Source organism: Taurulus bubalis (genome assembly GCF_910589615.1).
Source record: "Taurulus bubalis genome assembly, chromosome: 8".
Lineage (NCBI taxonomy): Eukaryota > Metazoa > Chordata > Actinopteri > Perciformes > Cottidae > Taurulus > Taurulus bubalis.
This window is the reverse complement of record NC_136596.1, coordinates 8785873-8812575: the sequence shown is the minus strand read 5'-3', so window position 1 is coordinate 8812575 and position 26703 is coordinate 8785873. Positions and strand designations below refer to the sequence as shown.

The 26703-nt window shown below is 41.5% G+C and overlaps 1 protein-coding gene across 1 annotated transcript in view; it reads left to right on the top strand.

Moving 5' to 3' along the window:
- LOC306740211 (netrin receptor UNC5C-like) overlaps positions 1-26703 on the top strand; it is a gene marked incomplete at both ends in the record, with an annotated part of 178941 nt that overhangs the window by 93427 nt on the left and 58811 nt on the right. Inside the window, 3 exons of the mRNA XM_079222313.1 lie at positions 1128-1364; positions 15052-15195; positions 26321-26424. Coding sequence (XP_079078439.1) covers positions 1128-1364; positions 15052-15195; positions 26321-26424 — 485 coding nt within the window. The remainder of the gene's footprint in view (positions 1-1127; positions 1365-15051; positions 15196-26320; positions 26425-26703) is intronic.

Here is a 26703-nt window from a genome sequence, read left to right as displayed (position 1 = left end):
AGGAAAAACCTTGAAGCTGTGTCAAAAAACGTTCTGTGTGTTAAAACATTTTTGTATAAGTCACAGCTCACCAGGAAGCACATACACACATGTAAGAAGATCTAGACGGTCTGAGTGAAACTGCATGATGATGGAGTGGAGGGAAGTCACAAGTTGGGAGAAAGTGTGTGTGTGTGTGTGTGCATGAACTGTTAATATATGTGCCTTGTGTTTGTATGCATGCGCGTCTATTGGAGGGAAAGAAAGAAAAGCTCCTTCCTGTGCCTCCCACCTGCTCTTGTAATCCTCTGTGTTTTGGTGACCTTGGCAACCCGGTGACAAAACATCCCTGGTGTCCCTTTGATTGAGGCCACGGGTGGGCGCGGAGTTTGGACAGGCTGAAAGGACAGTGGAGGAGAGGTAGCGGATTGGAAGAGGATAAAGTTCTTGGGTTTGGCCGAATGGGCACTCGGTCGGTTTTCGATTTTTTTGTTGTTTCAAGGCCCTGCCCTTTGGAAAGTGCGCAATTTCTCTGCAAGACAAACTAACTTGAATGGAATCGCAGCAATTAGTGGATTGGTGAGCTTTCACTCGTAAATTAGCACTATTGATCAATAGCAAGACTCAGCTCCGAGGGAGCAGAATGCCAGAGGGTCCAAAATGAAGGACTCATCATAGCTTATTAGCTGTGGAGCAACCCTCACTTTTATTTCACCACGTTCTTTCGATATATGTCTTGCTCCACAAAATAAATGGTTTTCAGACAGTCATGAGTCGATTGTACAAATACATATTTTTATATTCACTGTGCAACCGTATTTTAATGTTGATGACCAAAACTAAATGCTAAAAAGTCAAAAGTGTGTTTAATGGCTGAGTGGAAGAACATTGTACTCTGCCCAGGTCAACGACTTGATACATGGCTCCTTATTAGTGATCAATGAGTACGACTTTGTCCTGTACAATGCTGCTCACTGCTCTGAATCCCCAAACAATGATAAAAAAGCTGCATTTTTTCCCTGAACAAACTTATGTCCCAGTTAGTTCTCAAAGCACATGAGTAGATTAAACAAACACAGATTGAGCTGTGAAAATCCAGAACAGTGACATGTCATAATTCTAATCTTTGCCTTTTCCTCTTCCCGCAGTGAGAGATGATGATGATTTCCTGAGTCTTAGTGAACTCCCGGAAACCTTCCCCTCCGACCCTCCGGAGCCCTTACCTCACTTCCTGTTCGAACCCGACGAAGGCTACATCGTGAAGAATAAACCTGTCAATCTCTACTGCAAAGCAACACCTGCCACACAGATTTACTTCAAGTGCAACAGTGAGTGGGTCCATCAGAAGGACCACACTGTGGAGGAGAGGGTGGACGAAAACTCAGGTGAGTGAAGTCACGTACACACAAACATATAATGAGGTCTGAGCAGAGAGTGCAATAGTAAATGGACGCATCACATCATTCTTTGAAAAGAATAGATGGGGGAAAGACATTTAAAGAAAAGTGCCGGGAAGAGCGGGTATTCTGTAAAAAAAAAAAAAATTGTCAAAAGTTTGTCAGGACATTCGACAGACAACATTGGTGGCACAAATAAACACTGACAAGTTAAGTGCAACTGCATGCCAGTTCACTGACAGGAGCACTGTTTGAAAAATAAAACACAAGAACACTGTTCAAAAGAGCATACGCGTTAATTTGCATGCACACAAATTGTTGGCACTTTGCTGGCAAATATATATAAAAAAAAAAAATAGACTGATAATCAAGTGGGTGGAAATGGAGCACAATATGCATGCTTTACACTTTTTTTTATTTCTACAAGGGGTATTTTCTTTTACTCTTAATATTCAACTGGACTCACTTTCCGCCTCCTTGTCGTTGCTCTCTGAAGCTCTGCATCCCAGTGCACAGTCGCAGTGAACGCATGGTAAACATTGTCATTTAAATATAAAAACAGTCTTCTGATACAGTCCTGTGTATCTTTGACCTATCTGCCTCCCTTCCCACCCTGTGTGACTTTTTTCGGTCTTGTCACATGGTGGCTTCCGAGAAAGAGGACCCAAGTGCAAAGTAAATGTATTTAAAAAATAAATAAAACAAGACTGGTTTCCAAAAGACTGAATCAAAAAACAGGCGGCGGTACGAACAGGAATCATGCATCCACACAGTACGAACAACACACTTAAACAAATGATCTGACAATGGGGGAGGAGACAAACAGGGTTTAAATACACAGGGAAGGTGCAGGTGATTAGACACAGGAGGAAACAATCAGGGACAGGGCAGACAATCAGAAGACAACCACAGGGGCAGGGAGTGCAGGGAAACAGAGGACACAAGAGACACAGACTTCAAAATAAAACAGGAAACAAGACAAACTCAAACCATGACAGGTCTTTAGTTACTTTAAGGAGTGGTGCGACCCATACAGACGCTACAGGATGCCTTGTGCGTCTGTATCAGGCGCCGAGGGGTTTGACAAAATGAAGTCCCATTTCCCTCTCTGAATTGAAGTTGACCTCTTAGCCTGCATCTCTTTTATGCACCTGATAAAAGATGAGATGACATAGATGAGATTGAACTCTGTGTAATATAAAATTGTCACACGTCCCAAAAATGTGACTAACCTTTTATCCCAGGTGGCCTCACTGGTGCGCTGTAAGCAAACAGGTTAAACCTATTATTCCAATGTTTACTGTTTGTACTGAAATCTAGGTCACATGTCAGACGAGTGTACACAGCTGCACCGCCGCTGTGGCGGTGCTGCGATGTTCACAGGACAGTTTAATAGGATCCACAGTCATGTACTGGACTGCAGCCAGGTTCGCGCTTGTCACTTGACAGCGCACTGTATTATTCCGCTGGCTAGTTAATGATGAATCATGCTGTTGCTTTGGCAGGATGACAAAGACCGACACAACCCGGTTTCTTAGACTTAAGGTTGACATGAGCTCAGCTTATGGGTCTCCACCTGCTTTTTTAATGAGCCTGAGTCCCCAGAGTTGGTGATTAAACGGAGGCTAAAAACTGTTTGAAACTAGACAGAGTCCTCTGAAGGAGCCACACCACGGGGGTCAACAGTAGCACATGTCAGCGTGCCGGTGGTTGAATCGTCGTTTCTTTTCTTGAAAGCGAGCAAAATGTGGAACCTATTTTGTGCACCCACTCTTTGATATTTGTCTGTGTGTACATCTTTGGCGTAATTGAGAGGAAGCAGAAGTGTTGCTGCTGTCTCATCCCACGGTGACATATCGACTTGTCCACCAAAGATCTCCCCTTGTGTTACAAAGCAGACCCTGCAGCCAGGTACTCTGCTGTGTGTACATACAGTATCTGTGTTCTTTGGTGTCCTGGTTCGCTCAATGGGTCTGAACCCAAGATGGAGACAGAGACAACAGAGCAGGACAGATTGATGCCCCCCCTGGTTCAGCTATCACACATGAATAGTCGAGGAAGATGAGAATAAATGTAACAACCTCCAGGCAGTAAACATGAGGGAGGTGAAACAGCTGGTACAAATAAAGATATGAATGTGAATAGGTTGTAGAATACAATGTGAGAACTTTTGGAACAAAATCTGAACTTGTATGTTTACATTTCCACCCACATTTCTGGATGTGAAGGCACAGCAAATATATTCACAAAGTGGAGATTGATATTTACATAAAAACAATGACAACAGCTGTTCAATATTTAGGTATATTTCCATTTTCCAGTACAACCACAGCTTAGTGAAAACAACCTCTTAAATAATTCACTGCAACTTCACAGATGTCCCTTGGGTCACAGCGTGAGGAATATACACACCTTGACTCTTGCAACAGTTCTTGTGAAAGATGCGTCGCAAAACTCACAAACTCTGAGGGTTTTCTTGGTGCTAAATAACTACAGAAGTATAGGAGCTGATCCAAAAGAAAAAGAAAAGAAGAAAAGTTGAAAAAGAGGTACCAAAGAGGTTCTCTCATTAGAAATCAGGAGACAAAAGTGCTCTTTTGCGCTGCTGCCCTCCATGTCTGTGAAGGTACAAACACCTGCACATTGTATCTATATTATAGAAATCATTGAGTACAACACAGTGGGATGAATGTCTTTCTTTCACAGCCTTTTGGGGGTTTCATTAAGATACATGTGAGAGATGATGCATGTGTATCTACAATAAGCACCCATTGTCTTCCTTCCTCTCTCTTTTTTTTTACAATGTTCATAACTGACATCACACGCAGCTGCAGATCATTTATTAGTTTCCCAGCAGCCGTTCATTTGTTAGCTGCTGGATTCCAGACAATGCGTTGCTGAGAGGAAATTCTGTTAAATTAATGACCTGTAGATTTAGGCTTTCGTACTCTATGTGATGGACACTGAGCTTTTTTCAGGATCAGGATCACCCAGCCAGCTAACAAAACATCTGTTTATTTTGAATTCAAGTCCATTTCCTTCTTCACATCCAGCTGCATTCAACTAATTATATCTCTTTTTGTGTAGAACTTAAGTTTGATCATTTCACGAGTGTTGAACTAACACGATTGAGTTTTCAACTTCTTTAGATGAGGTCTAAGTTATGTTGAAATTATATTTTGCCAAGCCATCATAATGTCATTAAATAAGTAAAAAAAGATTGGCTGCATGGTACTTTCTACTGATCCAGCAAACGTATCTCTATAACATAATCCATACAGATATGTACATGCGTATAAAATGAATGAACAAATAAACTGGGGACATTATGCAATATCCAGAGCGGTTGAGATTTGGAGCATTTTCCATGAAAATGGCTCTTTGCCCTTTAATTTTTAAAATGTGTCCATGCTGTCTCGCTGTCTAGAATTTGAAATGAACAAGGTTTGCTGCAACTGTACTGTTTAGATATATGTGTTTTTTCAGAGCATAACTAATAGTTATGCGGTGCAAAAAGCACACCAACAACAAAGAAAATAAACAGTTACTAGCTATTTAAATGAGACCACAGTCATTTCTTTTTGCTCTCATGCAAAGCATTTAGGTCACCTTTGAATAATGTGCTGAAGAGATTATGAATACAAGATAAATATTATGCAACATATAGTTGTAGGGAATCACATAGAAAGCTGGTGTAGGTCTGTGCCTGGTGAATGCACAGTGTGTGCGCACTGTTTATCTGTTTATCTGTGTGAAAACCTAAACTCCGTAAGCTGTTTTCTCCTCTTTGTTTCCTGCTGTTTCACAGAAACAGCTAGAAGCCATGGCCCCCATACTGCTTTTATTTTCCCTGTTTTCTTGCTCCCTCCCTCCCTCCCTCCCTCTCTGTCCAATCCTCTCCATCTCCTTTTTCCTTTATCTTTCTCTTCCTTTCTCTTTGCTCCATGCTGTTTTGTACTATACTCTAATTTCCACTGGCTGAAATCGGAGCGAGCAGAGGTAGATAACACCTGGGCTTGAAGAAAGCAGTGGGCAGAAGAAGGGGATGATGGAGGGATGCTGATGGAGGGTGCCTGTGAGAGGGCTGGAAAGGCCAACAGATATCAGGGAGTCACACTGAGGGGAAAGATGATAGGGATCCTGCTGGGCTGTTTTCTTTTCTCTTTTCTCGCCCACTCTCACTCTCTCTTTCTCCCCATGTTCCTCATCTCATCTTTTTTTTTTTTTAAACAACAAAAGGAAATTCAGCTTGGAACATTGTCTGTTTGAACCTGTGGATGAAGGTAAAAGAAAAGGAAAGTAAAAATGTACATACAAAAGTTAGAACTTAGATCAAACAAGCCTGACGTGTATGTGTGTGAGGCCTTGCACCAAAATACATTAATAAGGTTTTTCAAATCGATGGATGGAAATACATTTTTTGTCTCGTCACATGATGTAAAAGAGAAGAGAAGAGGGAAGCACGGATTAATTAAAGAAGGTTGAATGAAAGTAGCACTGTGGAAGGGGCAAAAACAAAAGAACAAATATCTAAAATGTTGTTTTATGTATCATGTGACACAAAACTAATGCTTTCTATGAAGCTTAAAAAATAATGCACTATAATTTCTATACAACCCATGCAATACATTTGTATGTATTGTTTGTAATTGTGAGCCAGGACAGTTTATACAGTATAAAGAGCTACAACGTCTGTGTAGGATGAGGTCGTTGCTTTTGAATCTGTGACATGAAGAACACATTGTGCTTGTAATTTGAAGTGTTTGAATAAATAGAAACACAAATTGCAGACTAATTATACATTTTATTATTCACTTTCAAATGTGTTTTGAATTTCTAATAAATGATGGTTTGAACATCTTGTTTTCTGTATAATGGATGGGATGTGCAGTGTGTTTCAGCTCAATAAATTACTTACTAACTTACTGAGCCTCATCTGGAGGACTGGTGAGCCAGGTGAAGGTCACAGGCAAGGGCGGGCGAGGGGGCAGCGGGATGGCCTTAGCGGGTTTCCGAGGTCAGCTTCCAAAAGGCTCGATTCCCTAAACAGCTCCATTGCCTGTCACAGTACCCTTGACACACATGTCTAACTCGACCTGCCGCTGGGGTCCCAGAGGCCAACGGGCTCTTCCCTTCACCTCAGCCGAAGAAGGGAAGGAACATTTAATAAAGTACTTAAAACAAAACAACAAAAAGCAACCTGCCTGCCCGCCTCTGGAGAGGCACTTTAATACAGTAGCATTATTAGCAATGACAGTTGCTTCAACGTGTTTACCATATCTTCTGAATTAATGTGATTTAAGGTGAAAAGCAGAATAAATTGTCCAGATTGCATATCTTATTGTGAAGGGCATTTACAGTGTTTGTTTAAGCAACGTGCGTACGACCGCAGTAGATCTCCATTAGCCTTGAAGAGTGCTAATGACGTGTTGTCTACTAGGTTACTTACTTTGTCTCCATTAGCCAACGTGTGAATGGTTATTAGTCTGCTCGCACTGACCTGTGACTTCACACATGCGCGCACACACACACACACACACACACACACACACACACACACACACACACACACACACACATACATTATTGGCACACACGGTATTGGCTTGGGTGATTTGTGACCTCTTTCCCTCCTTTGCTGCCATCTCACTCGTATTGATTTCCTCTCGTCTTTTCCTTCAGCTCTCCTCCTTTCTCTTCCTCCCAATGTTTCTCTTCTCTGCGCTCTCCCTCTTTCTGGCATCACTCCCACTCTGAAGCTCTCACCTTTTTCATCCTCCCTCGCTCCCTTCCCCTATCTCTTTGTATTCATCCCTCCCTCTCTTATACTGAGATTGTTCAATTTCAATTATTAACAACCATCAAGATTTATAAAGGAGGTCAATTAGCTTCTGTTTCAGTGACTCCTGATCCGCAAGAGAGCTCTCTGTCTGTGTCCGTTTTGTCGCCATACAACTGGGTTTATTGGCCAATGGCATGTCTGTGAAAGAGTATGTTTTATTTTGTGTGGGAAATCGTGTGTGTGTGTGTGTGTGTGTGTGTGTGTGTGTGTGTGTGTGTGTGTGTGTGTGTGTGTGTGTGTGTGTGTGTGTGTGTGTGTGTGTGTGTCTAAAAATGCAGTTTTGTTTGTTTGTGTGACGTTTTAGTGTTTATTTTAAGAGGACCTTTTCTCATGTCCTGGATCACTGCTCCTTCAGAGCCACTGGATGACACGAATGTGTACGCTCACTGACACTCACATGGACAGTATCAATGCGCGCACACACGGCAGAGGTACTCAAACATGGATCAGGAGAGACTGTGATGATCAATCAATGTCACTGTGGGAGCCATTAAGCGAGCATACACACACATTCATGTCTACACACGCTACTGTCTGCGTTGAGTGTCTTCAATTGGTCACAGACCGGTGAGTCTGCTCTGTCAATGTCCTGGATGATTTCCCTCCCCTCCGTTGGCGGAGAACTCAGTCAACCCTTGCATACTCCCTTTTCCCACAATGCCTCTTATCTTGTTGTCATTTTACTCTTTCAATTTGGCGTCTGCCCCCCTGTCTCCATCTTTTCTTCTCTTTTCCTGGAGTAATAATGTCATAATTTATAGTGGGCTCTCAGGTAATGTAACACACCATGTCCTGGGATCTTGAGCACTGGCTGTGACATGCATGACTAAATGTTCATCATATTTCTGTTACTTTTTGATCCATATTGTGTTGCGCAGTGTGTATCTTGGGCCGGTGTCACAATGATAGATTGTGACTTTAGCTTCGATCTGCTGCAGATAGATGTCTACATGTGTTGCATAAAGCTGTCGAGGTCAAGACATGCTGAAGTAGGACTGATTAGCCATGCATTCTTTATAAATTAAGACATTTTTGCAAGCTAAAAAAAAGATGGCAGCCCAAGCATCCGTATCAAACAGCTCACCTCCGTTTAACTGTTTATTTCAGCTGAAAATCTTTAACAACTTTTTTGTTAAAGATATTTTACATGGAGTGTTCAGGTTTAGCAATAATGCAAAACACAACATACAGTCCTGCAGACCTGTAGCAGAGCTGTGGTTCCTTAATGAAAGGCTCGGTGCTCCTGCTTACGCTTCAGTCAATCATCCTCAGACAAATGAACATGACTCACTGTCCCCCCTGCAATCTGTGAAAACTCTTCCCCTTCTTACAAACAAATTATTAGCCATCTTTTCATCTTTTGGCGCCATGTGGTGCAGCATGGAACAGCAGGTGCCGCTGATTGTTACCATGGAAATATAGTTCTTTATCCTGAATTCTGGAAGGGTCTTGGTTTTTGTGAAACTCTGACTTGCATTAGACTAATCTGAAGGGGAAATGAACTGACTCAACAAAACAGTCTAAAATATCTGTGTGACACCTGTGTGGCCCCTGGTGACGATGAAGGCTTATGATTCACATCCATGTAATTTCTACATGTTTGTTTTCGGAGTGAACTATATTTGTCATTCAACACGTTTGCTGAATTTTAAAGTTGTGGCTTTTTTGCGAGGCTCCCGAGTCACCAAGGTCTGTGGAGGAGCTGCAAAGCCTGAAACGATCCCTGTAGGGAAATTGTGTTTTCATTTGCAGCTCCTCCACAGGTGGTGGGCCACAGCACCGGGTCACTTACTGAACAACATCCCTGGAGCTGGTCGCCATGCAGCGAGCTGCCCACAAACACTACAGCATAGCAGATGTTTGCAAAGAACGGAGACCCACACTTTTGAATCCTGATGTATCTTACTCATTTACATACGGGAGAGAACGCTTGAAGTAAATTCAATGGCTCCGTTTCAACGGAAATGGAACATTTTGGAGTATTTGTCGCAGGGCTGCTTGTGTTATTTCGTCCGTCCCCTCGATGTATCTATTCTGACCTCCTGCCTTTGTCTTTTGTCAGACTCTCTCCCTCTGTGCCACTGATGAATTAATAACAGCTAGGGTTGACTTTTTCCTGTACCCTCTGTTTTCCCTGAAGGCCTGTCTGTTTGACCTGTCGCTGATCACATTAAACGCCACAAAGCTTTTGAGTGCTTCGCCCCATCCCTTATCTTTTTCCTTTTCTAAACCATTTGGCCTCAAACCCCCAGTTTCTGTTTTCACGTCTCTCCCTGACTCACTGGCTTTCTTTCATATATATTTATGTTTGCTTTTTCGTTCCATGTCTGGTTCATTTGATTTAAAGGAATCAAGCCTTTAGACTTTTGACTGTGCCATTACTGTTTTTGTCTGTTTCCCTCATCTATGTGTTTCTGTCAAAACACAGTGGGAGATAGTGAGACAGAGGGAAATAGAGTAAACAGAGTATAGACTATCAAACGGTGTGGGTTTAACAGCTATGGGAAATATCGAAATGGCAGGAAACACATCTTTTGGCTTTTGATTCATAACATGGCCACCAGAGTATTTCTTCCTATTGCATTGTCCAGATCATATTATGAAAATGTGTTATCAGATGGTGGACATTGCAATGATTTGCCATGTATGAAAATACAAAGGTATGTTTTTAACTAAGGGCAAATCCAGTTAATTTCAACAAGCCCATTAATTTGGCTGACATTGTGTATTACGTAATTGCTTTTTGTTTCACTGGATTAAATCCAAAACATGCTTTTCTGCCTTTCTTACCACTTCCATGGAAAAGCTGCTTAACATTATTTTTTTTCTCCTCCAACATTTCTCCAGATTTGATAACATGAAAGACTCCTGTATTTAAGCTTCTGGTCACAAATAATTGTAATTTGTGCTCTAACAAATACAGTTTAGCCTTTAAAAACAAAATTCCGCAAACTTGCTCTGAGTGGTGCGTTTAAAGGAACATTATGTGTTTCCTTTAATAATCTGGGTCTTATTTATGCAGTTTTAGCCATCAACTCATATTGGGTAGGTCAATAAGGTTAAATGTGGTGAGGACAATGGAGTCCAATGAAACACCAATTAACTTACAGTATTCAAATGTCAAAATATTGAGGATTGCAAAGTTATTATGCAAACCTTTCTATTTTAAATGTACATTTTTGCGAGTTACCTTCTGGTCTATATTTGCAGTAACAAAAGGACACCTGCAGGTTCTCTGAACTGCTGAAATCATTGCATCACATTTAGTAAAAGGTACTTTCTTGTGAACATGTACAGTATAACAAACTGCTATGCAAACCCACGGAGGTAGAACATGATTTGTAATCTCGACTCTGCAACCTGTTTCAAATCTTTTTTTTTTTGGTGCATGTTTGCTCCCTTAGTCCCCATTTGTCAGATAAAAAAGTCCAGACCTGACAAAGCACGTTCGGCCACATTTGTACTTTTCCTCCCCAGCTGACAAGTAAACTTTGTTATAAGAATTGACACTTTAGGACGAAGAGAAATATTCGGGGGATGTGTGCAGTTTTTTGATTGATAGAAATGTTTGTGACAGTATCCACTCGTCTTGATACTTGTCCTCCATTTTTCATCTCCTTCCTTCCCCTCACCTCCCTCAGCTGACAGCAGTGGTTTTGTTGATGTGAAGCACTGTCATGCTACAGAGACCCACCATTCCACGCTTGTCTTCTCTTAAGAGAATGATATGAATGCTCTAAGCACTGTATCTAAACAAAATAAGACACAGAGGGATCTGGGACTTTTTAAGCCTCAGGTAATGCAGTCGCTCTCTGCTTGGCAACACTAGCTTCCTGAGTTTGCATTCGCAAACAATGGGAACAACTGGGGCTTTACTGGTTTCAACAGCACAACTCATGACATCTATCTTTATCTTCTTTAAGGAGTTCCACTTTTTTGTCTGTTTGTTTGACTTTTTTTTATTGGCATGACTCTGAAAGAAAACAAGGGAATCATGGAGGATGGAGATCGGTATGAATTTGTGAAAAGTTTTCCATACTTCTTTTTCTCAATTTTTCTGGTTTGACTTGTCATACTTTTAATCCTCAGCTGAGATGAAAACACACAGATGACACTGTAAATGTTGTTGTGGTGGCCTGTTCTTTGTTGTTCTTGTTTTATTCTGTGCCACGTTACGGGACTCCGTTTCTTAACTCACACGTTCAAATGTTCAAAATAATAACTCTGGATACACTGATTCAGTTTCCATTTCTTGTCGATTTATTTTCTATTGAATCGAACAAACAAAATCATAAATCTAACTTCAGTTCTAGTGTAAATTAAGGTGAGTTTTAACGTGAGGTCAAAGACTGTACCGATGTCCTGTTCCACATAAGAAAATAAAACCCTGATATGCGGTCCCGCCCCTTCCTCTTATACCAGCTGATACTCATCAGATTAATATAGATAATTCATGCAAAAAGGCATTATTTCAAATGTGAATATAAGATCCATTCATATGGCAAAGGAACGTCTTTAAATCATACAAATTAATTATATAACATGATTTATAATCAAACAAATATATGGCTCCAACAGTTATATTTAACCATTTGATACCACTTCTTCATAAAAACACAGTGGAACTTAAAACCAATGTGTCTCCACAAGGGCAGATACATTTGTGTTGCATCAATAACTTCCAACACTATATGTAATATTTTATACCAAAAATGTCAATGTTGTCCTGCATTAGTTTTGATTTTCCTTTTTTCTTTTGGTTTGAACATTGGTTCTGACTCTGTCATTGACTCTTATTATTATAATTCCTGACCTAAAACAGGATGTTTAGACAATAGTTACTGATCACTGGTCAGGTGTCTGAAGCTGACAGGTAAAGGATTACCTCAGTGCACGTCGACTCCCTTGACAGCTCAAGCCAACAGTGTCGATTGGTGTATCCTTTTGACGTCAGCCTCACTGAGACATTGACTGCGTTTCGTCATTACAGTCATTGATTTCCCCCGCTGTAAAACAAACTTGTCTCTCTATACTTCACTCTATATACGTCCTGTTCCGGTTTTGTTTTCCTTCTGTCAGTCTGTTTTCTCATATCCCTGCAACGCTGTGTGCTCTCTTGTGTCCTCTCACTAATATCCTCCCTTTTCAATACATGCAATACCTTGCAACACACGTCTCAGTTTACCCCTTTGTTCGCCGGCTGACATCGATAACTCTTGTATGTTGCAGTTCTCTCCTTTCTTTAAAGTATAATGCTAAACAGGCTTCATTCACCTTCTCAAAAAGTGACTCACCTCACCAATTAAAAACAGGCAGCAACTAAATACTTTAGGGATGAACTGTACATGTCACTTGTTTGCAGTTTATAAAGGGGAGTTGAAATTGTGCCACAGATGAGCTTCACATGATCAACGACATTGCTCAATATTGCATTGGGTGCAGAGTTAGCACCAAGAGCTCAATATATTAAAAGATCAAATAAACTTTGAGTGCCAGAGCGAGGTGCAAAACTTGTCTTAGTTTAGACTATATTCATGAAGGCTTGCTATAAGTGCAACACACGGCTACTGTAAAAGTTATCTGGCACAGCTTTTTTTCAGTCCTCTGCTGGGAAAAAGCATCTCTCTTCTGAGAGGCAAGCCAGCTGCAGTTTTTTAGATAGAATACCTGAGGTGTAGCCACTGTTCTCTATGCTGCAGTACATTCTCTGATTTCTTATTTATGAAGTTGTTTATGACGAGAAAAAGTGTACAATTGAATTTGATTGGTAATATCTTCTATATGTTGTACAGGTTCTTAGCTTTTCTGCTTTAAAGTCTCTTTGTATTACAATGCAAAGCATTTAATGTATCTTACTGCTAATACTTTTTCATCTTCATCTTAAGATGCCATATGTTCAGTGATGCAAATGCTTTAAATGTTAAATGTTTTCCATTTAATTTGTCTTCAACACTAACTTGCGCCTTGGCTCTTACTGTGTCCCCTAGTCCCGGGTACCATCCTGCATGTTTCATTTTCATTTATTTGAGTCCATTTGCCATAACTCGCTCTCCGGCTCACTTTAAGCATTCACTTTAATTGCCTTACTTCCCTCATTACTTCGGCAGTAGAATGCCCACTGGTGTCCACCTCTTCCCCATCCTTTGTGTCCACACACTGTGGCTTTGGCTCATTGCAACTGCCTACTACTCGTCTCAGTTTTAGTCCTGGGTCGCTTGCTGGTTATAATTGCCACTTTAGCTGCCATTTTCTTAGCCTCTACCTCTCTTACTGTGTCCCTTGCCCATTTTGTTTAAAGCTGCGGAGCCATAACAATCTCCCCTGTTTGCTAGTTTGCTCCAGTGCTCTGATATTCACTCTAGTTTGTTCTACTGTCTTTGCTCTTTACCCTCATAGCTTTCTCCCCCTGACTGGCTATTATCTTTTGTTGTGCCAGCAATACCTTTCGCAAGCTTTTAACTATCTGCCTTACTTTGCTCTTTGACCTCTGTGACATCAATGTTATTTGAATTGCCATATCTTCAATTCCCTTTTTTATACTTTCCACCTCTTCCATCCTCTCCTGGCCTTCTTATTTTTTTTTTTTTTTTTACTCACTCAAAAGTCCTGTCTCCCCATCTCCCAGCTAGCTACCACAAAGGCGTTGGTTGCCTTTCTTTCTCTTTGCTCTCTTGGGCTTCTCTTTTATTCTCCTGCTGGCCATTAATGGCCATTGGTCCGCCACAGTCCTGCTCACTGGATTTTGCTTTTTGCCTTCCCCTCTGTCCCTTTAGCTTTTAGGCTGGCGTGCTTACTTTAACGCTCTCTCAATTTCTCTGGTGGCAGGAACTTACTGAGAGTCTTCATAAGTAATAGGCCCAAGTCAGATTTGTGAAGCCCCATAGAGATTCTTGCTTGAGTCTTTGTAACATTGCTGAACCTGAAATAAACTGCCAAGATCTTTTTTTCATAGCATTTTGCCCGTCTGCTCCCCAGTCCCCACATACTTTTACCTCATTTTTTATCTCTTTTCCCTTTTCCTTTCCGTTTCACATTTCATTGCCTTCTCCCTCCTCTTATTCCGTCATCCTCTCTCTTCCTCTCACTGTGCCTCTGCCATGTTATTCTCCATTACTTCTCCCAGGCTACCACTTCTCTCATTTTCTTCTCCTCTTTCTTCCTATTTTGTGAGCTTAACCCTCTCTTTTTTTATTTTCATCAGTCCCTCCTTGTCCTCCTTTTGTATTATTCCTTTCATGCATTTCCACAATTTTCTCAATTTCTCTTTTCCCCCTACACCTGTGTTCTACCTGACCCTTTCCTAGGTCTCCACCATTTTTATCCTGAGTTAATCCCTTGCTCTTCATCTCCTATTTTTCTCTGCAGTCCGTGCTCCCTTGCAGTCCTATCAGTTGAGTGCAGCTTTTCAAACCTCACACTTATTCTCCACATGGATCTGCTTTCAAAACACCAGAGAAAAGAGGGAATCGGAGAGTGAAGTGGGTTAAATGGTGGAAGTGCAAAGGAACAATCTCGCAAAGTTTACATTACATCCACAGTGACTCTACTCAGTAGAATGATCTAGCTTTGTAAACAAGCAGCCGGTGTTGTATGAATATCCTCAGCCGATATTTACTGTGCACCGCTTTTGCTTTTGCTTCTTAAACTAACATAAAAGCCACGTCACCAGATTATATGCTTAAATAGACGCTTACTTTCTCTTCAGTATCAGTGGCTTGGTGCGAACAGGAACGTGTGACTCAATTCACTTTTCAGACAGTCTTCTCATAAGTTTATTCAACATTTCTACTGATATTGCAAATGATTCAACAGTGTTTTTGCTTTCTTCTGCAGGTCTGGTCGTAAGAGAAGCCAGTATAGAAATTACACGGCAGCAGGTCGAGGAGCTGTTTGGTCCGGAAGATTACTGGTGTCAGTGCGTGGCCTGGAGCTCCGCTGGAACCACCAAGAGCCGGAAGGCACACGTCCGCATTGCATGTGAGTACAGTACTGTGTGCGCATGCATGTGAGGTTTAAAGAGCAGAGGGGCTGTTCACACACATGTGAGCATGGAGAGTATGGGTGGGTCATTGTTCTTATACTCACAAATACGTTTTTATCGGCGTAGTTCATTTTTACATGACGTATAAGACATGCATAAATGCAAAGTCATTTTTTTCTTCCCTAAAATTAAAAGATATAGACACCCAAACAGACAATCGTACATGCACAGAGATAAATAGAGTGATAATTACAGATTTTATGGATTTGTTATTGCTGATAAAATAAGACCATGAATACGTGCTATGACAATTCTAGGAATATAACGTTGTTTGGACACCGAATCCTAGATGGTGGGGAACTCTTTCTAAGCAGAGACTTAGCTCTATAATTTCACCATCAGTTGCTTCCTGTTATGGTCTGGTAAAGAATTTAATTTGACAACTGGGAGTCTGACTATAAGGTCACCAACAGAACACTGGCCAGACTAGACCCAGGCACACTCAATATCACTCCTGTAACACTGCATACACAGTAATCACATCGGGAAATCATTTTTGGATTGTTGGATCTAAACAACAGTCTAGGGACAAAGAAAAGGTTGCACTTTGTTGTGAGTGATCGTCACTTGGCGGCTTTGCAGCAACTGTGTGGCAAGGGAGTTGAGATGTTTGATAGAAATCAGCAAAGAAAACTTGTTAGTTTTCATTCAATCTCAGCCTCATATAACAGAATGGATTGTCCCGTCAAAGCTCCTTTCACTGGCCTGAGAATTGAACCCCACAGCAGTAGTTTTCCAAGCGTCATTGCGCTGGTCAATTTAGCCATATAAGACAACTGGGACTCATCTTGAGTGCTCAGGTTATAAAAGGGTCAAGCAGAAAAGAAATACCAATAACAAAATCGACCCCACATCCCAGGCTTGCACTGACAGTGGGGCTCTGCTTGACTGAACACTCAAAAGGACAACTGGGGGCCTTTGACATAGTCTATTCAGCACTCAACAAACTGCACACTTCCCCATGTTTAGTATTTTAACAGACGGTATCATTCTAGCAGACATACAACCTGGAAATATTGTTTTCCCAGGTTGGTCTTATTTGTGCTGCAGAAGGAAATCCATCATGTTGACTCTTGGTTTTCATTCCGGCTATTTTATTTGGCTGTAATGTTTCACATTTTTACTTTTGCAGGGCTCGGATGCTTCATCCATTTATGTACGCTCTGACTTACAGACATATTTATTTAGTAGACTTATTTGTATTATGAAGGAAGCGAAAAAAGAAAAAAAAAATGTTGTTAATTAATTTACGAAAAAAATCACTGAACAAATGAATAAAGTAAATATATAATTACAAAGAGTAATTCACATTTTTTACATTACAATTTCACATCACAAATGACATAGTGCATAACATATGGTAGGCTTCTACACAAGATCAAAGCATATATTCTGCAGACCACTACATCATTAATTAATACCAGATTATTTAGATATAGTTAATGTTGTACATTCATAGAAAAATGAGCAGACTCAAGCATACACAAAATACAATGCATATTGACAGTTGTGTGACAGTACCTCAACAACGTGTTTCTCAGTTAATTTAGCTTGTAAGACCATTGTAATTCAGAACAGAGCCTCACTACTCTCTGCATTGCTTTGGTATGTGAGGATGTTCTTCTGTCTGTCAGCAGAGAGTTATGACACAGTCAGAAATATCCTTCTAATCTCCGCTAATAACATTCGCGAATGGAATGGGCCCTCCTCCGGGTGCAATGAAAGCTGTGTAATGTGCTGTTTTTGGCTTACGTCTGGGCTGATGCACGCTGAGAGACAGATGCAGGCAAGCGTACGTATGCGGGCTTCTGAGTTACTCTGAGGGAAACACGTGAATGTTGACAACAGCAGCACAGATATGTACACACACTCAGAAGTGAAGCCCACATTGTTCACTGGCTTACCTTTTCAAAAAGGTATAGCTGATGTAGGAATGTATGGCTGGGTGTGTGTGTGTGTGTGTGTGTGTGTGTGTGTGTGTGTGTGTGTGTGTGTGTGTGTGTGTGTGTGTGTGTGTGTGTGTGTGTGTGCGCTTCAGTCTAATGTATTAATACATTATTAACACAATGAATGCTTCTCTAAGGCACCTGCTACCACTAACTACAATAACATTGAGCTACAATTACTTTCCATATTTACATCTTCTATACTCCATTTTCACTGTTCAAGGGCTGCCCAGTTTTAAAATTCCAGTGGTCTACACTAAATCTTGAATCTTCTACAGTGAATAAAAAAAGATGGTCCACACTGTATCAGCAAACTAGCATGCAACCTATATTGCATGATTAAAAAAAACTCTCAACATTCCTCTAGCAGGGTAGACAGCATTTCACACATGTAAGAACCTTTTGGGAGCATAGGTGGACGGTTGGTGTTGGAGGATGCCTCTAGGAAGACATCAGGGAGGAGAACGATGATAGAACTCCTGCCTGTCTTTGACTATACGCTCTCTCTTTTTCTCGTTCCTTTCTTTTTCTGTGGTGTGTGTTTTCCTTCTGACTTTGTCTGCCCCTTCGTCCTTCACTTTCTCTCTTTGTATTATAACAGTGATTTCTCCCTTAACCAGATCTGATTACGCTCAGCCCCCTCTTGTGATAACCTTTTACTTCAAATCGACCCAACCTCCTGACCTACCCTGCTTTCGGCTCCTATTTGGATCTACTGTTGTGATTAAAATGCTTCCTGGCAGCTAGAGCTTGCTGAGCAAAGTGTCTTTTTATTTTTTTTACCGCACCATGCTATAGCAATTCAGCATTTCTCTACCATATTCCCATCTCCGCTTCCCACTCATTTCCTTATTTCCCCTCTCCTATTGTCTTATTGTCCTCTTTTTTTCTCGCTTTGCTCATCATGTGCTTATTGTTTCGTTCTCTAACTTGTGCACCCTTTGTTTTGGCTCTATCTTTTCATTCTCCAGCATCTTCAGGCTGGTTTAATAACTGCATAACTAACACTTCATGGAATTATGTGAATACACAGTTTGTAGCTGGATAATGGCAATCAGTGTTGTGGCTGTAAACCTGTCAAACACACAATCAGAGATATTAAATCTCTGACTGATTAGATAGTCTTTTGGAGCAGGGCACTTCAGCTGAGTTAAGAGTGAGCGCAGGCAGCCTAATTCAAGTGTATAAAGCAGGTGAGTCGAACACACATACACACACACACACACTCAGTTATGCACAGCATTGCAGATACGTACATAAGGGTAAGCAAGACAGACCTTACAGTTCATACACACAAATGGGCATGCAGTGTCAGTCATGCTCTTTGGCCTGCAGCTCTCAGGTCGAGTCTTTCTCCTTCAACGGATTAGCACTATGTCATGGTCCCACACACACACACACACACATACACACACACACACACACACACACACACACACATGCATACACACACAAACACCCAGCGACACACAAATTTCAAATGATGGCAATTTGTTCTGCCACCTTCCACTGAGACATGTGTGCATAGCAATCAGGAGTCCAGACACTCGGGGAGACGGCAACCCAGGCGTTCCTTGTGTCAACTGGAAAATGTCTGTTAGTGAATTTCTCCTGTTTTGTTTATGATGCAAATGTCTCAGCTGCATGAATGTAGATTCCAATTCAATCATGGATGAATTAGACCAAGGAAAACAAGATTCAACAGGGATTTCTTGTGTTAGATTTTAAGCATTGATTAAAACCACCGTCTTCTACACTCATTTAGGATTAAACCTGCATGTTTGTAAGCAAAGGCATAGAGTTGTAACCCAGCGGCGGGAAACAATTGCAGTGTGTTAGCCAAAATCTCTGGTTTAACACCAGATTTCCTCAAAAACCGCAGTCTCAACGACATTTGGCCTTGTTTTTTTTGACATGAAATGACATGCTTCACAGTTTCATATTATTATATATTTTCATATGCAAATCAGAACTGATTTGCCAAAAGATCCAGGCTTTCTCCCTTCTCACTCACCCCGACATTTTATCAAATGTGTTTTTCTCGGGATGACATCATTGAGAGAGTCTTGGTTTCTGGCTCTAACAGAGATTTCATGATGCTCACAAACACTGAATAAACATTTTCATAGTGGGAACCCTTAGTGTGTGTGTGTGTGTGTGTGTGTGTGTGTGTGTGTGTGTGTGTGTGTGTGTGTGTGTGTGTGTGTGTGTGTGTGTGTGTGTGTGTGTGTGTGTGTGTGTGTGGATGTGTGGTTATGATGTCTCACCACTGAGCTTTTTCCCAGATGTCAAGGATTGCTACAGCAAACTCCTAAGTGTTAAAGCGGTAAGCCAGAGGGTTGATTCAACCACACAAAACTCAAGTCACTTTCCAAAGTCCAAGCCTGGTGAACTATAGAGATGTTCAGAGGACTCCATAACAGTTCAATGTGAAAGTTTTGGTCAAGGGTTTGAACAAAAAAAAGAAAGATTTTTGCAGAAAGGAACTAAATACAATAGAGTTGACAAGACAAATTTAACCAGAGTTGAGACACTATATAAAGGCTACAAGTAAAACATATATTTCAGATGAAACATATATTTTAGTCAATTCATAAATGTCTGCTTTTGCTGGAGCACAAATTCCTTTTCATGTCAATGTAACGTTGGCACTTTATTGACTCTCACAACTTATAGTCAAAGACAAGAACAGTCCGCAGTGACAAGTAAAGCGTTCTACACTCACAGCATTTACTTTACTTTTTCATGGAAATATTTCCAGTTTTGAAAACATCATTTGTTTTCACTGAGGTTCTCAAGTGAACAGTTTCCTCCATTTCATTTGTTGTGCTTCAGAGTGCCAGTGCCATGTCAGCAAATAGAGTTGTGTACTCGTTCAGAACTTGACTGCGGATGGAAATACGTCGTCTGATGTCTCGGGCTGATCACAGGTTGGGAAGTGTTGAAATGACAGGGTGGAGAGTTCTGTGAGGAAAGTGGAAAGAGACTCTCGAAAGTCACGAGAAAATGACTCCCGATGAGACCACACTGAAATTTGTTTTCTTTATTTGAAGACGTACGTATGAGTACTTCTCTAAACAAAGTACTAAATGCCTTGTGAATTCAGGACAAAAACTTCCATGAATTGCATTAAAATATTTATATCAATAAATATATTACAAAACCTTTTAGATGAACACAACATTGATGGTTATCAAGCTTAACATGATTTGCAGCACATAGTAAAGTGTATTCAGTTACTTTTGAGCATTGCATTTTCCTCTCATTATTATAGCTATGGCATGAACTCCTCCATTGTTTCACTTTACCTGTAATACAAATGTATTCAGTTACAATTATTTTATTCTAGTGTTTATTAAATCTAACCTTCTTTGCTCTATTGCTTACTTTCCATTGCATGCAATGTTGTTGGGAATTGGATGTCCAAATGATCCTCCCTGTGACTTAAGGAGAGCACTTTGCTTGCTTTTTTTTCTTCCCAAGAATCTCACATTGCTCTTTATTGCTTGAGCAGCTCCACCAGGGGAAACCGTTATGATTTGGCACGGTTGCATGCAGGCAGAGGCACCCATTTTGGATAATTGCTCTGAAATGTGCTTATGTAGAGGTGCCTGCGGCAACAAACTCACCACAAACATAATAACAGTTTCAGTTTAGCAGTGGAAAAAGTTTTCGAGGGAGAAGGAAGGAAGGAGGAGGAGAGGGAGTGAGACAAGGAGGCTGAGAGAGAGGAAAAAGAGGAGTAAGATGAAAGGTCATCTTCTGAATAGATGCTTACGCTGCTTTCTTGTGTACACAGCATATAAGAGGGGTCTACTCTGAAGAATATTCGACACGGTTGCCCTCTGTATTTTTTAACCCCGCTGTGGTTCTAAGTTGTGCAGTGAATGTATCTTTGCTTTTGTTATATTTATGAAGCTGGGTAGCTTTAGGAAGTGAAGTGGGGTCAGTGAATTGATGGGACACAGCTGTCCTTCCTCCCCTGTGCACACATTTCCCTTGGGCACACATTTGCACACATGCACAGAAACACACACCTTGCATTGAGGTGAATTCGTGGTCCCCTGGTGGCGTGGACACAATGTCACATTCCCTCATTCTCTAAAACATGCATGCGCTCATCACACTATTTCTACCAAACATGATAAAAAGTTTGTCAGTCATGGCCCGCTAGCGTAGCACTATTTGTGTGAGTGTGTGTGTGTGTGTTGTCTGTTCATCCCTTGAGCAGCTTTCGTTAATCTCCTTTAATTTCATTCTCAATCTTTATGGAAATCAACTCTCACAACCAGCTCCTCAATTCAGCATCTCCCTTACTAATTAAGACCAGGAAATTGTTCCCGGAATTGGCTGGCATGAGAGAAGCGTGTCTTACCCCTCAATCACTTCCTCATTCTCCGGTGTTGTTGTTTGTTCTCTCGGTGCGTTTACGTGTGCGAGTGTGTGTTTTTGTGATTGTTCTGTGTCGTGCATGTTTGTTGTGTATTGTCCTCACTGTGACAGTATCTCACCGTCCCTGTCGCGCTCGCTTTGTCGTTCAGTATCAGTCGGTGCATGTGTGTGTCTGCACGTTGTGTGGGAAGCCATGTGCTGGATTTAGGGCTAAAGCTTTGGGTGATTACTCCCATAATGAACCATCATGCTCTGTTCAGACTGTCATCCCCCAGAGGGATTGACTGCATTATGAAGTTATCATTCAGCCTCAGCAATGCTCTGTCTCCTCACTTAACTTAACCAAGAAAGAGAGCTCTCCACACGACATCTGATGATGATGAGATTTATGTGTGAAGTGAAACCTTGTCACTCAGGTGAGAAGTTGAGAATGTGTGAAATGTACAGGGTGAATCTCTGGAAAACAGACGACAGTATAACCTCTGACGCCTTGTTCTCACATACAGATTCATGTCTAATTTGAACTGTAGTGAGAATATTTGAAATATTCAGAGATGAACTACTTTTTTTGGGGTGAATTTGTATGCCTCACTTGTCCTCATATTTCTACATCTCTTTGTATTGCCTCACATAGAAAGACATTGCTTGCATGTATTACATGTCTGCTGTGTGCCTGCACAAGTTAGAAGTACGGAGGCCATCTAATTCTGGATATGTTGCATGTATAAACTTACATGATTAACTTCTTGGTCACAGTTATCAGCGGTCACCAAGTCACTCGTCTTGTTGATGCACATTTCAAAGCTCTGGTCGTAGAGCCTGACACACGTCTGCACCAGTGTTCCCTCTAAGCTGCGTGCGTGCGCGGCCGCGCAATAGATTTTTCAGACTGCGCACATTTTTCTGACCGCACAAACGATTTTTTTTCAGGGGTTAAAAATATGTTTTGCGCCAGTGTTTCTGAGATAGGAGTGAGCCGTCTTCTCAATAATAAGATCTTTGATGTGACGTGTCGAATCTTCTTGGCCAATCAGCGTCCCGTTTCTCGACATGCGCTCTCTGTACCTCTGCTAGCGCTCTGCCTCCGTTAGCACCCCCAACCCCCGCTGTCCTCCGGGCGCCAGGAGTGAAGCTCGCCCAGAGCGCCGCATGAGCTAGGGCCGGCGCTGTTTAGGCTCCTCTTGTCGGGCCCTGCTCCAGCAGCTATAGGCTACCATGGCGAAAAGAAAGGCAGAGCAGGCGCCCCAGAAAAAGGTCTGCCTAACGTTCAAACATGAGGGGCTCGATGAAATAGTCCAAACTGACACGGGTAGGATGAAACTTTCAGACATATTTAAGTATGAAGAATATGAAGTTATTAAATTGTCTATATAGGCTAGCTAAATGACACCATGCCAATTTAATAGGCCTAAAATTATTGTTAAGCACTGCATTAGCATTTTTCTTTCAATGAAGTTCCACTTAAATGTTGTACCTGCTGAGAAATGACTAAACACCTTTGATACTTGTATTTTTTATATATATCATTATCAGTCATAACCTCCCCTTATTGAAGTTCAACAAAGACTGACTGGTAAAACACCACCATTAAAATGTTCCCAAAGTCCAGCCATTATAAAGGATATTGAATAAATATCAACCTTGTATACATATTGATGCATTTGCTGTCATCTCTATGAATCCCCTATGGCTAACGCAGGCTTGTGGTCGGCAGGTCGCGTGGTTGCGAATTGCTCACATTGCTGAAATGTGCGCTCAGAAAAAAAAAAATTTGCTCAGTGCTGAAAAAAATTAGAGGGAACATTGGTCTGCACCCTTCATTTAACAGCCAAAACACACTGTGACAGTGTGAGTTGTTTTCCCTTAAAACGGTTATTTCTCCTCAGAGCTTTCTGAGCAAAATGATACTCAACTTAATGTAAATCCTGACATTGAAATAGCTAATTTTGCAGCTTGAGTTAAAGTGGAGCTACAAACGTGAACTCTCAATGTGAGTACATTTCACGCTACCAGCGCTTGGTAATTCATCAATTCACCACAGTCCCTTTTGCTTCCCTGGTATTTGAGTCTGTTTGTGTGAATGGGGGAGAGAGTGATTCATGATTAAACATTCAGACAGTTAAGTACAACTCAATATGAACCTTTAAAGTCCTTATACTTTTGTAAACTGAGGCACAGTTTATCTCTCCCCTTGTCTTTGTAGGAATGGGATCATGATGAAGGAGATTGATGGCCGGGAGGTTTTTATGGATTGCTGGTTGGTTTTGAGAGAGATGAGACAGATAAATCCAAATGATACAAGGTGGACACTCTGACATGAGCTTCTATGGTTTGATATAGAGGTGGTGGACATGAACAAGTATTTAGGAAAAGACCAAACAGGTGGTTTTGGTATTAAAAAAAGAGTCAGGTGGTCCTGCTGTGCGCTGCCAACTTCTCTTACCTTACTCCTCTCTCGCTCTGCCTCTCATCTTTCAACCCCCCACCTGCTGCCCCCCCCCCCCCCCATTTTACCCCCATTTATCTTCTCTTTCCCTCTGCCTCAATGTCTGTGAGCCACTGTGAGGTGACTGTCCTGATGAAATACCCAGAGAGGGACTCTGAGTCAACCAGTTCAGCATTAAAGAAATGTTCTATCTAGTGTGTGTTTGTGTCTGTGTGTGTCCACAAATGGGGTACCATAGCTGATGGATAAGGTGATTAAGGGTACACCTGGGAACCAGGGGAGGAAAAGGACACAAGGATAACACACACACAATCACAAACACACACACACACACACACACACACACACACACACACACACACACACACACACACACACACGCTGTGTCCTCCTATGGAGGTGTTCCTTATGGTTTTAAAAACTAAAGGACAGAGGAGAGAGAGAGAGGATTTGTCTTCCACAGCTGCCGCCATCCCTTTCAAACTAACAAAGTGACTTTCAAACTCTTCAAAGTAAAAGTTTTTACTTACTGCTGGTGATGCTGCCGTATCAACACACCTATGGATATCACTTTGAAATACGCACACCACGTCTCTGCAGATACAGTATGTAGCCAATGTAATGAATCATCCTTATATTCTGACATTCACTACATTCATTATATGTGCAACGTCATCATCCAGTTACACATGTTTCTCTCCCATAAATATACATGCATGTCAAATACTCACATCCATGCGCATGTGTGCACAAATCAATATGGTTACACATTTTAATGGTTAAGACGTTTTGCAGATCTTTTTATCCGGATCATGTAGCGATCATAAACCTTTGAGTCCCCACCATATGGTCTCATTTAGAAAACCATCGGATCAGCATCGTCAATAAAGTCACCTGCTAAGTCTCATAACATTGCCACCCTCTCAGGTTACCATTTGTTTTACAGCCTTTTTGTACGGTTAACTATTGTAACGTGTGTGAAGTCCAGCTGCCACTATGGGGATGAATGCATTCAGCATGCTGCATGGCATCAGACTATAGACCACAGAAAAGTGAAAGACAATGTGATGAGTGAATGGCATTACAGCGCCAGGAGAAGTTTATAAAGAAGTGTCAGGAAAGAGTTGCAGGAACAAGACAATAAGATGCAACATAAGAAGCTAAAGTTCCCCCTTTTGAACTCTCACAATGAATACAATTCACTCTTTTGTGTACGACAAGTGTGGTCGCAGAGAAAAATGTATTCAGAATAAAGATCCGTGAAACAAAACTGTCCATCCACCCACAAGAATTGTTTTGTCTGTGTGTTTTCACTCACGTCCTTCAACGCCTTCACTCCATCCTCCTTTCTTTTGTCTTTCTGTCGGTCTTACTTAAATGTCTGGTTCATTGTCTTAGAGTCTGCTGCTGTGAGCATTTCTCCCCTGCAAAATGAAAACAGCTGAGCCCTTTCTGAAACGTTCTGCTGAAGAAATGGCAGCGCATTCCACGCTGCTTTGTAATGCTGTCATTTATCGCAGCATGTGGACCATTAGTGTGAATCATTTATTGTCTTTGGCCTGCTTGAGATCCCCACACTACAGCATGTCTATGTGGAATGACAGCAGGGTTCAAATATTGTGCGTAGTGATTGGGGGTGCACGTGCAACAAAGCAGCCTGTGTTTAATGTGTGAAGCAGCTAATGCACTTATAGCATGGTCAGCTTTATGTGTGTGTGTGTGTGTATAAAACTTAACATGCAGACGTTGTGTATCTGTATGCGTGTGTGTGGGAGTGTGTGTGTGTAAACCCCTGTGAGCATTAGTTGCCTCTAAGAATATACGGCTAAGTGTTTTTTCTTGTTGTGTACATTTATAAAGTGACAGGAGAGTGGGAGAAGTCAACGTGTGCATGGCTGACTTCAACCACCAACTCCATAATTACTGTGTCATTGTTGCCGTGGAAAAAGAGGTAATGAGCCCGCTTTACGAAGACACGGCAGCATCTCCTAAACGGGCTCCCTGACTGCTCCATCACAGGATGCTTCTGTAAAATGGCCTCCCACACAAGTCCGCTTTCCTTTGGGGATTTTTTCTTCGATCGGTGTGCTGCTCTGTGAGCTTTTTCACTGGCTTCTTAAGCAACATGTTCGCTACTGTATCATAAGCATATCACTTAAATGAAATCAATATGTTGTCCAGTATCATTATGCAGTAATCCAGACATCGACTCTCTGGCTCCTCTCTGGTCCTAAAGCAGTCATTAAGTTCCCTGTCTCTATGTGTCTCTTTCCCCAGACCTGAAGAAGTCCTTCGAGCAGGAACCTCTGGGAAAGGAAGTATCTCTGGAGCAGGAAGTGCTGTTACAGTGTCGCCCTCCGGAGGGCATACCATCGGCTGAGGTATGTGCAGCGTTATAACCTCTATTTGAGGTGAATGTGAAGCAGGACGTCTGATTAAGAGACATGATTTCTAGAAAAGAATGAGAGAGAGAGAGTGAGAGGGGATGTCAGCATGAAGACAACAGAGGATGTGAAAAGAGGTAAAAAAAAAAAAGAAGAAAAAAAGACAACAACTATTGGGAGTTGTCAAGTCATCGAATCCTCTAACTGTGAATGACCGACAGCAGAACATTGATGGGTGCATGCACTCTTTCACAGTCAGTGGTTGAAGGGTGTGCT